This window comes from Marmota flaviventris, chromosome 10 (genome assembly GCF_047511675.1).
Source record: "Marmota flaviventris isolate mMarFla1 chromosome 10, mMarFla1.hap1, whole genome shotgun sequence".
Lineage (NCBI taxonomy): Eukaryota > Metazoa > Chordata > Mammalia > Rodentia > Sciuridae > Marmota > Marmota flaviventris.
In genome coordinates, this window is record NC_092507.1 from 78,257,155 (window position 1) to 78,272,023 (window position 14,869).

General features: G+C 36.2%; 1 protein-coding gene and 1 non-coding gene across 2 annotated transcripts in view; one reads left to right on the forward strand and one right to left on the reverse strand.

Moving 5' to 3' along the window:
• Window positions 1–14,869, forward strand: part of Btbd8 (BTB domain containing 8) — an 83,426-nt gene that overhangs the window by 38,157 nt on the left and 30,400 nt on the right. The window contains exons 7-8 of the mRNA XM_027935262.3: window positions 1,129–1,225; window positions 7,398–7,486. Of these exons, the coding sequence (XP_027791063.3) occupies window positions 1,129–1,225; window positions 7,398–7,486 (186 nt within the window). The remainder of the gene's footprint in view (window positions 1–1,128; window positions 1,226–7,397; window positions 7,487–14,869) is intronic.
• On the reverse strand, window positions 3,661–3,760 carry LOC114092707 (small nucleolar RNA U13). Its single transcript, XR_003582787.1, has one exon. It is a non-coding gene; the product is annotated as a small nucleolar RNA U13 (small nucleolar RNA).

Below are 14,869 nucleotides of genomic sequence, written 5' to 3' on the forward strand. Positions count from 1 at the left end.
GGTGTGTGTCACCTTGCTTGATTCTGAAGCTTCACTTTTATTATCAATTTTGCTAGCTATATTTTGAGTGTGTGTGGAAAATATCTAAAAACAATAAGAAAAGCTGAATAACTTACAGTAATAAGATTAAGAAAGGTCTTTTAGACTTAAATTATTTTAGAAAAATCTTACTTTGGAAAATAAATGAGAGTTTTTTATAAAAATAAAATCAATTTTTTGTCAAACTTTGAATGTTATTATACTTCTATATTTTTAAAATTTAGGTTGTCTTTTTTAAACAGCAAAAGAAAAACATTAAAATTTATTTCAGAATATAAAGGCATGCAAAGACCAACAAGTATGTGATTCTTACATGTTGTATACTGAAATACTATCTAAACTTCTGAAATCCTACTGGAGAGTGAAATTCTACCTTACTCTTCCAATTTTCTGTTGGTATTTTAGTAGCAAACGAGTGAAAGATGCTTTTTTAATTTTAAAGAATCGTTGGGGTTCCTCTAATTTTGAATCGAATAAATACATTTTGGGGGAGAACATATCATAGGTCACAGAAATTAAGTACCAATATTTTATCCCCAGGCAACCTATAGGAAAGTTTATGCTCTCAAAACTTATAGGCTGTCTAAATACTGGAAGCTTGTGTATGTGCTCAGAAGTACTTACCAGATGAAAGAAGTAAAGGCAACTCTGCAGTCATTACATGCGTTCTAATCTTGGAGTCATTTGTAGGCATTTTCAATAACCATCAATAACCATGATAACCATCAGTGAATTCACTCCCCAAACTATTATTGTACAAATCTGCTGCGCAGATTTTTGTAACATTTACAACTTTCAAAGCAGTTTCCTAAAAATCTTGTTCTATATGTTACCGAGAAAATGAGGGGAATTTGAAATATCTCCAGATTTACTTGTTATTCACATTAAGTGAATCAGTGTCAGTGCTTTCCATATTTTGGCCTGTGTTGTCGTTATAGTCCATAAAGAATATTTATTATGTGAAGCAAAAAGTTAGAACTAAAGTAATTCAAATTATTTTTAAAGACTATATGTTATCAAGAAATCACTGTGTATTATGGTTTGATTTTTATATTGGAGAATTAACAAGTGCATCTATTTTCATTTTAGTCAGATACTCAATATGGCTGATATGTATGGACTAGAAGGACTAAAAGAAGTAGCAATCTATATTTTAAGAAGAGATTACTGTAATTTCTTTCAGAAGGTAATTATTGAGTCTCAGAAATCTTTACCCAGTACTTTAAGTCACTCATTATTACCTACTAGATTTAAGATTTTTGTTGTAATAGTACTTCAAATATAAAAAAATTAGTTTATAACTAATGGGGGTTCCAAATGACAGCACATATGGTGTCCTTTCAAAAATCAGAAACTAGTTAAAATATTTTAAGTGAAATAAAATTGATTTGGGAGGGTTATTGAAAGGATTTAGGATTTGACACTAGGAGAAAGGAAGTCAAGAAATATAGTTATCTTCTCCTTTTATCAAAGAGTTACACCATGGTTCATTGATTCTTTCCCCTAAAAGTATGTACTTTCTTTGTACCACTTCTTTGGAGAATGTACTTAGTTCTCTTCTACAATCTCTCCATATGGAATATGAATACTGATTGTTTTTTATTTTAGTTTACGCAAAGGTCAATTTACTGTCTAAAGAAATATTCCATTTTATGCATTCCAACCCCCCTTGGGACATTATTCTTAGATTCTTCATTGGGTTGTTTTTTGTTCTGCTTTTTTGCCATGCCGGGGATTGAATCCAGGGCCTTCTCTTGCAAGACAAAAGCCTTACCACTGAGCTACATCCCTGGTCCACTTCATTCTTTCAATGTACTTTGTAACTGTAGGTTATTTCTATTTTCTCATTTATGCCTTTCTAAATTGTGTAAATTTCCTACAATGATCACATAATCATCAACAAAAAAAACCCAGCAAAAACAAATTTTGAAAGAACTGTTTACATTGTACTTCCCTTTTACTGGGTATGTGAGGAAATAGTATGCATTATATGACTTTTAATTAGGTAATTTTAAGTACACTTAAATTGCAATGGGTTGTAGCTCAGCGGTAGAGTACTCGCCTAGTGCATGTGAGGCCCTGGGTTCGATTCTCAGCACCACATAAAAATAAATAAATAAAGGTATTTTGTCCAACTATAGCTAAAAAATAAATCTTAAAAAAAAGGACATTTAACTTTAGATTTTTGTGTTGGATAGGACTTTTCCTACCTCCCCATAAATTGTAACTGAGGAAGCAGCCCATATGCTAAAAGAGAGCCATGAACAGCTGGGTTCACGAATGCCATCATTACCCCTCTGCAGAGTTTACTGAGAAACAGTTAAACCCCTCATGTAGTTTTGACCAATGATTCACTCCAGCCTTCATAATTAAGGGGATTGAAAAAAGGAAGGCAATATGTGGTCTCCTCAGCTTTGTGGAGAGAGAATAATTGTAGTGAAAGCCTTTTCTTTCTCCTGCACATGCCTCCCCTATTTTCCTAAAATGAAAGTTAGGAGGGAGATCCAAGTGAATCACATATAAAAAATAAAGATAGGAAGTAATTGCAACAAGGATAGGATGCCTTCATGTCCCAGTTGGACATTTACTATATCCATAAAACTAGCCCATCATGGAAAAAAAGAAAGTGATAAGCGATTTCTTGGGGGAACTTGGAATAGGCCTGAAAAGCCTATGAGAATAACCTTAATGTGGATATTTCTAAAGGTAGGAGGCTTGCTGGACAAGCTAGAACTATCCTGGTGTTAAGGGACTATAGTTATTGTTATGTAGGAAAAAAAAGTTGAAGAGTCCACTCTCCACCCCATTTACACATGATCTACAGGGAAGGAGGAGGACCTTAGTAGTTCCACGAAAGAGGATACTGAATCAAGACCAGAAAACAGTGTCCCACTTAGGCAGACATCATACATCATGAACCCTTAGAAAAGTCCTTAAACACCGAGAGGCAGTGGTGAATTTTTTTTTTCCCCTAAAAGAGCCACCACCTCAGCAAAGGCCACCAGCATCTGAGAGCAAAGTCAAGGACAACACCCTATTACCATCTTAGTCTCTGCTTAGTTATGTAAAATGACCACAGCTACCAATGGGCATCTTCCTTAGAGTTAGACCTAAAAAATGGAGGAGCAGGAGACCAGATTATGTTCTACTCCCTATTGCCTATCTCACCAATCATGAATCTAGTCAATGTTATGGAGAAAAAGATTGATATCAGATATGAGATAGATATTAAAACAGTACTCTACTGAATTTTAACAATAAAACCAGAAAGCTATGGAATCTGCTTATTGTATTAAGAATTGCAATGCAAAAGAATTATGAATGTAATGCACTCCTCTAATGTGATGTATGTAAGAAATAATTAAAAAAATTTTTTAAAAGATGTGAAAAATTGGGGATTTGACATAGCTAGGTAAAAAGCATTAGTTTGAAAAAAAAAATGTTTTATGTTAGTATCTCCTCTGAGCTGATACTTCTCAGTAAACTAGTTAATCTAACATAAAAATAATCTTATGAATAATTTTAGACCATTGCCTCTATTTTTATACATTCAGGAGTATATGAGTTATATGCAGCTTCTTGTATTTTACTTTTAGTGATCCACTTTATTTTATTGTTTTATATCAGACAGGTAATATACTGACATTGTAACACTGTTTGAGGGAGGCACATCTCAATGATATAAAAACTCAGTCACCACACTTATGAACAACAAAAGGATCCCCACTTAATTTTAAACCCAAGGGCATATTTGTTTCTATTAAAACAACAGAAAGTGTTTCTTTTTAAATTAACAGTGTAGTATTTTGTTGAAAAATTTTTTTATTGTATTTTATTTATTTTAATATAGTTTGTATTACTGTGGTAATAAATATTTGAGAGAACAGTTTCTGTTTTTATTGACCTGATCTTTAAACTTTCTTGTTTTTCATATTTTAAAAATATGTATTTTTATAATATACTTTTGAATATATAATTTTTTTCAAAAAATTTTAGTTGTAGACAGACATAATAACTTTATTTTATTTTTTAAATTTTATTTATTTATTCATTTAGTTATTGATGGACCTTGATTTTTTTATTTATATATGGTGCTGAGAATCAAACCCAGTGCCTCACACATTCCAGGCAAGCACTTTACCACTGAGCCACAACCCCAGCCCATAACTTTATTTTAATTATTTATTTTTTTTATATGGTGCTGCGGATCGAACCCAGTGCCTCACACATGCTAGACAAATGTTCTACCAACTGAGCTACAACCCCAGCCTGACTTTTGAATATATATAATTTTTAAGTTTTATTTCTCACTTATGCAGTCTCTTGGCAGTGACTTAAGTATCATAAATTTATCATAAGATACCCACAGTAAAACAAATATAGGTATAATATGATAGACAACTGGCCTCACAATTCTTGACTGGAGATAGTTTTAGTCATTTCATTAACTTCATAATCCTGCCTTTCATACATTTAAATTTGAGGGGGGCTTCATTTATGGCATTATAGTGGATATATATTTACTTTATATGCATACATATAGTCACCAATTAAAAATATATTTTAGAAAATAATTTCAATATTTATCTTCCCACATTCTGCAAGCAGGTTTTTGAAAATGACTAAAGGTCAATCATGCCGTTACAAAAAAAACCTTGGGAATCAGCAATTCCCTATAAATAAATTCTCAAAGAGCCAAAGTTATCCCTTTAAGCCAAGAGTCAGCAGGTTTTTCTCTGTAAAGGCACTTAGTGAGACCCTGTCTCAAAAATTTAAAAAAAGAGAAAAGGGCTGGGGATGTGTAGCTCAGCTGTAAAGCACCCCTGGATTGAATCACCAGTACCCACCCACCTCCCCACCCCCCCGAATTTCAGGCTTTGTGAATCCTCTTGTCTATACAGAACTGTGCTCTGATGTTAGAGATCAACATATAAATGAAGTAACATGCCAGTATTCTGGTAAAATTTTATTCACAAAACCAGTGATGGACTACATTTTCCCCACAGGCTAAAGTTTGCCAGTCTTCTGCTTTAAGCAACAAGTTTTTTTAAATATACATTTTGACAATTACAGAAATTACTATTGTTATAATATCACTAGACTTCATGTTATATAAGGCTGGTTTTTTCTAAGAAAAATTAGATTGTTGAACTTTTTAACTTGTACATACTTTTACAATTCTTCAGACTTCTGAGTATTCTTAGTCTGCTATACTAATTTGATACTCTTCTATGAATTGTTCAGAAAATCAAATTATATCTAGGGTTGTAGCTCTGTGGTAGAGTGCTTTCCTTGCATGTGTGAAGTACTGGATTTGATCCTTAGCACCACATAAAAATAAGTCAGTAAAATAAAGGTATTGTGTCCATCTACAACTAAAAAATATATATATATAAAAAAGAAAACCAAATTATTTAACTTGGTAGAATTATCATCATATAACCTGTAATAGTGATAGTCATTTCTGATTTCAGGAACTCCAATTATCTTATAGGGATTTTAATTAAATTTAAATTTAATTTAAATTGTTAATATGCAAAATATTTACATTTAGTTCTTAAGTACTACTAGAACACTTTTTTCTTTATTTTTTCTTTTGGTACCAAGGATTGAACCCTCCCCAGCCCTATTTTTTTTTAAGTTGTTGATAGACTTTATTTTATTTTTTTGTGTGTGTTGCTGAGAACTAAACCTGGTGCCTCATACCTGCCAGGCAAGTGCACTACCACTGAGCCACATCCACCTCAGCCCTTTTTTAATTTTGAGACAGGGTCTTGCTAAGCTACTTAGAGCCCTGCTAAATTGCTGAGTAGCTTTGTACTTGCAATCCTCCTGCCTTAGACTCCCAATACAGGCATGTGTCACTGTGCCCGCCCTATAATACTTTGTACTAGAAGATTAATAGTACTAGAAGATTAAATTAATAGATTAATTTGATAGATTAAATTAGTTTAATTAAGAATAAATTAAAAGTTGGAAATTACTGACCTTATTGGAAGAATTATGCCAGAGACATTTCTAAAGAAGGTTTTTCTCTGCTTTGAGAACAGGGGATCTTTGGAAGTATATATTTAGAGACTAGATATATAAACTGACTTTTTGCTGGTCTTGAACCCTAGCTCACAACGAATGAATGTGTATAAAGAGAAATTCAACCTATTGGGGAAATAGATGTGTCTAGGAACAGTTCAAAACCTGAAAATACATGGCATGGGCAATACATAGCACATATGCTTAATACCAAGAGCAATAGGTTGTTTTCCCTATCTGTATCTACCTTTTGTTTAATTAATTACTTTTATATATGTGCTTTAAAAAATGTTATATTATAGTTTAATTAAAGTCTCTTTTTATCCAAGATCAGCACACGGGCTTTGTTACATTTTGTTAAAATTGAGAGAAAGGTATAGAGATAGCTTATATACCCATACCTCCACATATTATCAGAATTTTTTTTACCAGAGTGATACATTTGATACAATTGATGAACTTACATTGACACATCATTATCACCCAAGTCTATAGGTTTTAGAATTCACTCTTGGTATTATATATTCCATGAGTTTGGGCAAATGTATAATCACATGTATCTGACATCACATATATGTGATCTTTTTACTGTCCCCATAGATTTGATTTTTTTCTTAGTGTTACATAGTTGAAATCATATAGTAGATAACCTTTTCAGATTGACTTCTTTTTTTGTGTGTTGGAAATTGAACTCGGGACACTCAACCCCTGAGCCATATTCCTAGCCCTATTTTGTATTTTATTTAAAGACAGGGTCTCACTGAGTTGCTTAGCACCTGGCTATTGTTGAGGCTGGCTTTGAACTTGGGATCCTCCAGTCTCAGCCTTCCCGGCTGCTGGGATTACAGGAATGTACCAGTGCACCCAGCTCAGATTGACTTCTTATTAATATTCATTTAGTGATATTTATTCAAATTTCCTCCATGTCTTTTCTTGACTTGATAGCTCATTCAGTGTGAGTATTCCATTGCTTGCATGTACTATAATTCATTTATCCATTCACCTACTAAAGGATATCTTGGTTGCTTCCAAGTTTCAGGAATAATGAGTAAAGCTGCTTTAAACATCTTTATATAGGTGTTTGTGTGGAAAGGTATTTTTAAGAAAATTTGAGACATTAACTACACAGCATGCCTATAGGCAGAGTTCCAACAGAAGTTAATTTCAGATAGAGAACTAAGTATAGAAAATTGGTTTTTTAATTCATCAGATTTTGAATTGTATGTATTTACAGTTTAGATATATGTCACATTTTCTTTATGAACCAAATACTTTTACCCTCTGCAAACCAAAAAAAGAATAAAAGCAATGTTTTCTGTCAATTTTAGCCCATTTCCAGAACATTGACTTCTATACTGGAATGCCTAATTATTGCTCATTCAGTTGGAGTGGAAAGTCTTTTTGCTGACTGCATGAAGTAAGTTATATTAAGAAGTGCTGCTGTTATAAATTTAGGGATTTTGTTCTTTTATTCTCTTAATTTTCTGAGTTTACATTTGTTCTGTTTTCTTGGGCACAATATAAGTAATTTAATCCTGAGTTTGTCCCAAACAAGTGAATCTCCGCCACGCGGCGCAGAGGTCCAGTCCCGCCGAACGGCCGCCGCCCGCCCGTTGCGGCGAACGTTCGAACGGCCGCTGCCTGCCCGGCTCTGCAAACAGCCCCCGCCGGCCCGGCTCTGTGAACCGCCCCTGGCGGCCCAGCGCTAGGAACAGTCCCCCACCTGCCCGGCTCTGGGAACGGCCCCGCCCAACCGGCGAACGGCCTCACCCACCCCGCCCGCCCTGCTCGGAGAACAGCCCCGCCCGCCTGGCTCAGGAGGCGACGTGAAGGGACTCTAACCAAGCCTTTATGAAATAGCGAACTGGGAACTAAAACCAGAGATTGAGTCAGACCAGAGACAAGCCAGTCTCACCCCTCCCTTCGGACACTGGCAAGGAGCCAGGAGCCCGCCATAGCAGAGAGGGGAAGTCACCAGAGTTCGGCCAACGAGATTCCTTCCCAGCGGAATCTACTTTAGCAGGTGTGTGACTCCCAACCACACCAGATACAAACAACCGGGAAACTTGAAAAATCTCTCCGTGGGCATGACCGTAAGGGCCAAGGGACTCCTGACCCCCAACTCCCCCTACTGCCAACGGAGAGGGCATGACGGTAGGGGTGGAGGGAAATAGAGGGCACTCCTGACCCCCAACTCCTCCTACTGCCAGCGGAGTGGTCGTGATTGTAGGGGCTGAGGGAAGCAGAGGGGTTTCTCGACCCCCAACTCACATTACCACCAGTGGCGATACTCAAGGTCTTAGCCGCCAGCTTCCGAGGGCGTGCCCACCAAAGGGGTCCGGAAAAATTAAACTATTGACTCCCAGACCACAGCTCCACAGCACTGGGGCTTAGATGAATGATAGAGAGAGTGCTCAGTCGTTCAGGAAATAGGGCACGCAGTGGGGCTGAAAGTGTAACCAGATCCTTGGGGAACCGCCTCCAGTGAGCAGGACCTGGCTGGCTGGCAGGAGGAAGGGGAGGAGGGGCCGGAGAAGTAAAACGGCTCTGGACTAACAGGATTGAGAGACTCCCAGGAGCCGCCTTACAGGGATTGCTGTTGACACATAGAGGGCAAAACGCAGCTCGGAGGGCACAGCTCTGCCTACGGGAAGAAAAGAAAATGGATCTCTAAGACCTAATTTAATTTCTTATTTTATTTTATTTTTTCTCTCCCCTTTTCCTTCTTTCTTTCCCCTTTCAAGTTTTATTGTTCTTTCCATTCTCCTCTATTCTATCTATCTCCCTCTCCTTCTTTCTTTTTAAGAGCACCTTCCTTCCCCTTCCCTGCAATTTTCAACCCAAGCATTACGTCCTCCATTACGTGTAATTTTATAAATGCTAATAGGTGAATGTTTCAAGGCTGTCTATAGGGCTCCTAAATACCTAGCTACTACCAACACCCTGATCCAATCGACAGTTAGTATCCCCCTTCAGTAGAGCAACCTTCTAAAGTAGCCAAGACATACTAACCCTTATACCTTCATAGCACCTAACCTAAACATAAAGTCCTAAGAACAAACACCAAATCATTATATGCATACAGAATCCAGAAGCCCTTTATAAATTGAATGAATCAGCTTTAAAGTACAATAAAGCCCAACATCTCTAGGCATAATCTCCCACCACAAAGGAGAGACAACAGAGATATACGAAGCCAAAACAAATTTATAGGAGAAAGCAAAAACACAGCAAACAGAGCTGGAAAGTAACGTGAACATCATGAAAAACAAGGGAAAAAAGGAGTACAAACAATGCAGGACAACTTAAATATATAGGAGGACCTAGGAGCATCAGAAGCATGGATAGGGAAAGAACTCAAGGCATACCTAACTCAGATGGAAAGGAATATTAGGGAAGACATGAGACAGCAAGTCCAAGCAATAAAAGTGTGTATATATATATATATGTATATATATATATATGTGTGTGTGTATATATATATATATATATATATATATATATATATATATATATATTTTTTTTTTTTTTTTTTTAAAGAAAGGGAGAGAGAGAGAGAATTTTAACATTTATTTTTGAGTATTTGGCGGACACAACATCTTTTGTCTGTATGTGGTGCTGAGGATCGAACCTGGGCCGCACGCATGCCAGGCAAGTGCACTACCGCTTGAGCCACATCCCCAGCCCCAATAAAAGTATATTTTGAAAATGAATTAAACAAACAAATTTAAATGGCAAAGAACGAGCTTTACCAGGAGATAGAGATCTTAAAAAAAAATCAAACAGTAATCCTAGAAGTGCAGGAAACTATAAACCAAATTAAAATTCAAACGAGAATATTACAAATAGACTAGATCAAGTAGAAGTCAGAACATCAGATAATGAAGACAAAGTTTATCAACTTGAAAAGAATATAGACAACACAGAAAAGATGCTTAAATCCCACGAGCAATCTATTCAAGAGATATGGGATGTCATAAAAAAACCAAATTTGAGAGTCATCGGGATAGAAGAAGGCATTGAGATTCAAACCAAAAGAATGGACAACATATTAAATGAAATAATTCTAGAAAACTTCCCAGAGATGAAAGATGGAATGGATTGCCAAATCCTGGAAGCCTACAGGACCCCAAACATTCGAAACCATAATAGACCAACTCCAAGACATATAATTATGAAGATGGCCAACTTACAGAACAAGGAGAGAATATTAAAAGCTACGAGAGAAAGGAGGCAGATTACATTCAGGGGTAAACCAATTAGGTTAACGACTGATTTTTCATCACAGACTTTGAAAGCGAGAAGATCCTGGAACAATGTATTTCAAACACTGAAAAATAATGGATTCCAACCAAGAATACTGTATCCAGCAAAATTAAGCTTCAGATTTGACAATGAAATTAAAATCTTTCACGATAAACAAAAGCTAAAAGAATTCGCAGCCAGAACACCAGCACTGCAAAACATTTTGAGCAAAATACTACAAGAAGAGGAATTGAAAAATAGTGCCCAAAACTAACAGCGGGAGGTATCTCAGTAAAGGGGGAGGAAAATAACCAAAAAGTAAAAACTAGCCAAACTAAAATAAATAAATAAATAAACATGACTGGAAGCACAAATCATATTTCAATTGTAACTTTAAATGTTAATGGCCTAAACTCACCAATCAAGAGGCATAAGCTAGTAACCTGGATCAAAAAAACGAATCCAACAATATGCTGCCTTCAGGAGACTCATATGATAGGAAAAGACATACACAGGCTGAAGGTGAAAGGTTGGGAAAAATCATACCACTCACATGGCCCTCGGAAGCAAGCAGGAGTGGCCATACTCATATCGAATAAAATCAACTTCAAACCTAAGTTAATCAAAAGGGATAAAGAAGGACACTATAAACTGTTAAAGGAACCATCCACCAACAAGACATAACAATTATCAATTTATATGCACCAAACAATGGTGCGGCAACGTTCATAAAAGAAACTCTCCTCAAGTTCAAGAGTCAAATAGATCACAACACAATAATTATGGGTGACTTCAACACACCGCTCTCGCCATTAGATAGATCCTCCAGACAAAAGCTGAATAAAGAAACTATAGAACTCAATAACACAATCAATAACCTAGACTTAACCGACATATATAGAATATATCAACCATCATCAAGTGGATACACGTTCTTCTCAGCAGCACATGGATCTTACTCAAAGATAGATCATATATTATGCCATAGGGCAACTCTTAGTAAATATAAAGGTGTGGAGATAATACCATGCACCATATCTGATCATAATGGAATGAAACTGGAAATCAATGATAAAAGAAGGAAGGAAAAATCCTGCATCACATGGAAAATAAACAATATGTTACTGAATGATCAATGGGTTACAGAAGACATAAAGGAGAAAATCAAAAAATTCTTAGAGATAAACGACAATACAGACACAACATACCGGAATCTGTGGGACACAATGAAAGCAGTTTTAAGAGGGAAATTCATTTCCTGGAGTTCATTCCTCAAAAAAAGAAAAAACCAACAAATAAATGAACTCACACTACATCTAAAAACCCTAGAAAAGGAAGAGCAAAACAACAGCAAATATAACAGAAGACAAGAAATAATTAAAATCAGAGCAGAAATCAACGAAATTGAAACAAAAAAAAAAACCATTGAAAAAATTGATAAAACTAAAAGTTGGTTCTTTGAAAAAATAAATAAGATTGACAGACCCTTAGCCATGCTAATGAAGAGAAGAAGAGAGAAAACTCAAATTACTAACATACGGGATAAAAAAGGCAATATCACAACAGACACTACAGAAATACAGAAGATAATTAGAAAGTACTTTGAAACCCTATATTCTAATAAAATAGAAGACAGTGAAGATATCGATAAATTTCTTAAGTCATATGATCTGCCCAGATTGAGTCAGGAAGACACACACAATTTAAACAGACCAATAACAAAGGAAGAAATAGAAGAAGCCTCAAAAGACTACCAACTAAGAAAAGCCCTGGACCGGATGGGTATACAGCGGAGTTTTACAAAACCTTCAAAGAAGAATTAATACCAATACTTTTCAAGCTATTTCAAGAAATAGAAAAAGAAGGAGCTCTTCCAAATTCATTCTATGAGGCCAACATCACCCTGATCCCGAAACCAGACAAAGACACTTCAAAGAAAGAAAACTACAGACCAATATCTCTAATGAACATAGATGCAAAAATTCTCAATAAAATCCTGGCGAATCGAATACAAAAGCATATCAAAAAAATTATGCACCATGATCAAGTAGGATTCATCCCTGGGATGCAAGGCTGTTTCAATATACGGAAGTCAATAAATGTTATTCACCACATCAATAGACTTAAAGATAAGAACCATATGATCGTCTCGATAGATGCAGAAAAAGCATTCGACAAAGTACAACATCCCTTTATGTTCAAAACACTAGAAAAACTAGGGATAACAGGAACTTACCTCAACATTGTAAAAGCTATATATGCTAAGCCTCAGGCTAGCATCATTCTAAATGGAGAAAAACTGAAGGCATTCCCTCTAAAATCTGGAACAAGACAGGGATGCCCTCTCTCACCACTTCTATTCAATTTAGTCCTTGAAATACTAGCCAGAGCAATTAGACAAAAGAAATTAAAGGCATAAAAATAGGAAAAGAAGAACTTAAAATATCGCTATTTGCGGTTGACATGATCCTATACCTAGAAGACCCAAAAGGGTCTACAAAGAAACTACTAGAACTAATAAATGAATTCAGCAAAGTGGCAGGATATAAAATCAACACGCATAAATCAAAGGCATTCCTGTATATCAGCAACAAAACTTCTGAAATGGAAATGAGGAAAACCACCCCATTCACAATATCCTCAAAAAAAAAAAAAATACTTGGGAATTAACCTAACAAAAGAGGTGAAAGATTTATACAGTGAAAACTACAGAACCCTAAAGAGAGAGATAGAAGAAGATCCTAGAAGATGGAAAAATGTACCCTGTTCATGGATAGGCAGAACCAACATCATCAAAATGGCGATATTATCCAAAGTTCTCTACAGGTTCAACGCAATGCCAATCAAAATCCCAACGGCATTTCTTGTAGAAATAGATAAAGCTATCATGAAATTCATATGGAAAAACAAAAGACCCAGAATAGCAAAAGCAATTCTAAGCAGGAAGTGTGAATCTGCAGGTATAGCGATACCAGAGTTCAAACTGTACTACAAAGCAATAGTAACAAAAACAGCATGGTACTGGTACCAAAACAGGCAGGTGGACCAATGGTACAGAATAGAGGACACAGAGACCAATCCACAAAATTACAACTTTCTTATATTTGATAAAGGGGCTAAAAGCATGCAATGGAGGAAGGATAGCATCTTCAACAAATGATGCTGGGAAAACTGGAAATCCATATGCAACAAAATGAAGCTGAACCCCTTTCTCTTGCCATGCACAAACGTTAACTCAAAATGGATCAAAGAGCTTGATATCAAATCAGAGACTCTGTGCCTGATAGAAGAAAAAGTTGGCTCCGATCTACATATTGTGGGGTTGCATTCCAAATTCCTTAATAGGACGCCCATAGCCCAAGAGTTAAATACAAGAATAAACAAATGGGACTTACTTAAACTAAAAAGTTTTTTCTCAGCAAGAGAAACAATAAGAGAGGTAAACAGGGAACCTACATCCTGGGAACAAATTTTTACTCCTCACACTTCAGATAGAGCCCTAATATCCAGAATATACAAAGAACTCAAAAAATTAAACAATAAGATAACAAATAACCCAATCAACAAATGGGCCAAGGACCTGAACAGACACTTCTCAGAGGAGGACATACAGTCAATCAATAAGTACATGAAAAAATGCTCACCATCTCTAGCAGTCAGAGAAATGCAAATCAAAACCACCCTAAGATACCATCTCACTCCAGTAAGAGTGGCAGCCATTATGAAGTCAAACAACAATAAGTGCTGGCGAGGATGTGGGGAAAACGGTACACTTGTACATTGCTGGTGGGACTGCAAATTGGTGCGGCCAATATGGAAAGCAGTATGGAGATTCCTGGGAAAGCTGGGAATGGAACCACCATTTGACCCAGCTATCGCCCTTCTCGGACTATTCCCTGAGGACCTTAAAAGAGCATACTATAGGGATACTGCCACATCAATGATCATAGCAGCACAATTCACAATAGCTAGACTCTGGAATCAACCTAGATGCCCTTCAATAGATGAATGGATAAAAAAAATGTGGCATTTATACACAATGGAGTATTACACAGCACTAAAAAAACGACAAAATCATGGAATTTGCAGGGAAATGGATGGCATTAGAGCAGATTATGCTAAGTGAAGCTAGCCAATCCTTAAAAAACAAATGCCAAATGTCTTCTTTGATATAAGGAGAGCAACTAAGAACAGAGCAGGGAGGAAGAGCATGAGGAAAAGACTAACATTAAACAGAGACGAGTGGTGGGAGGGAAAGGGAGAGAGAAGGGAAACTGTATGGAAATGGAAGGAGACCCTCATTGTTATACAAAATTACATATAAGAGATGGTGAAGGGAAAGGGGAAAAAAAACAAGGGACAGAATTGAATAACAGCAGATGGGGTAGAGAGGGAAGATGGGAGGGAAGGGGAGAGGGGATAGTAGGGGATAGGAAAGGTAGCAGAATACAACAGTCACTAATATGGCATTATGTAAAAATGTGGATGTGTAACCGATGTGATTCTGCAACTTGTATTTGGGGTAAAAATGGGAGTTCATAACCCACTTGAATCA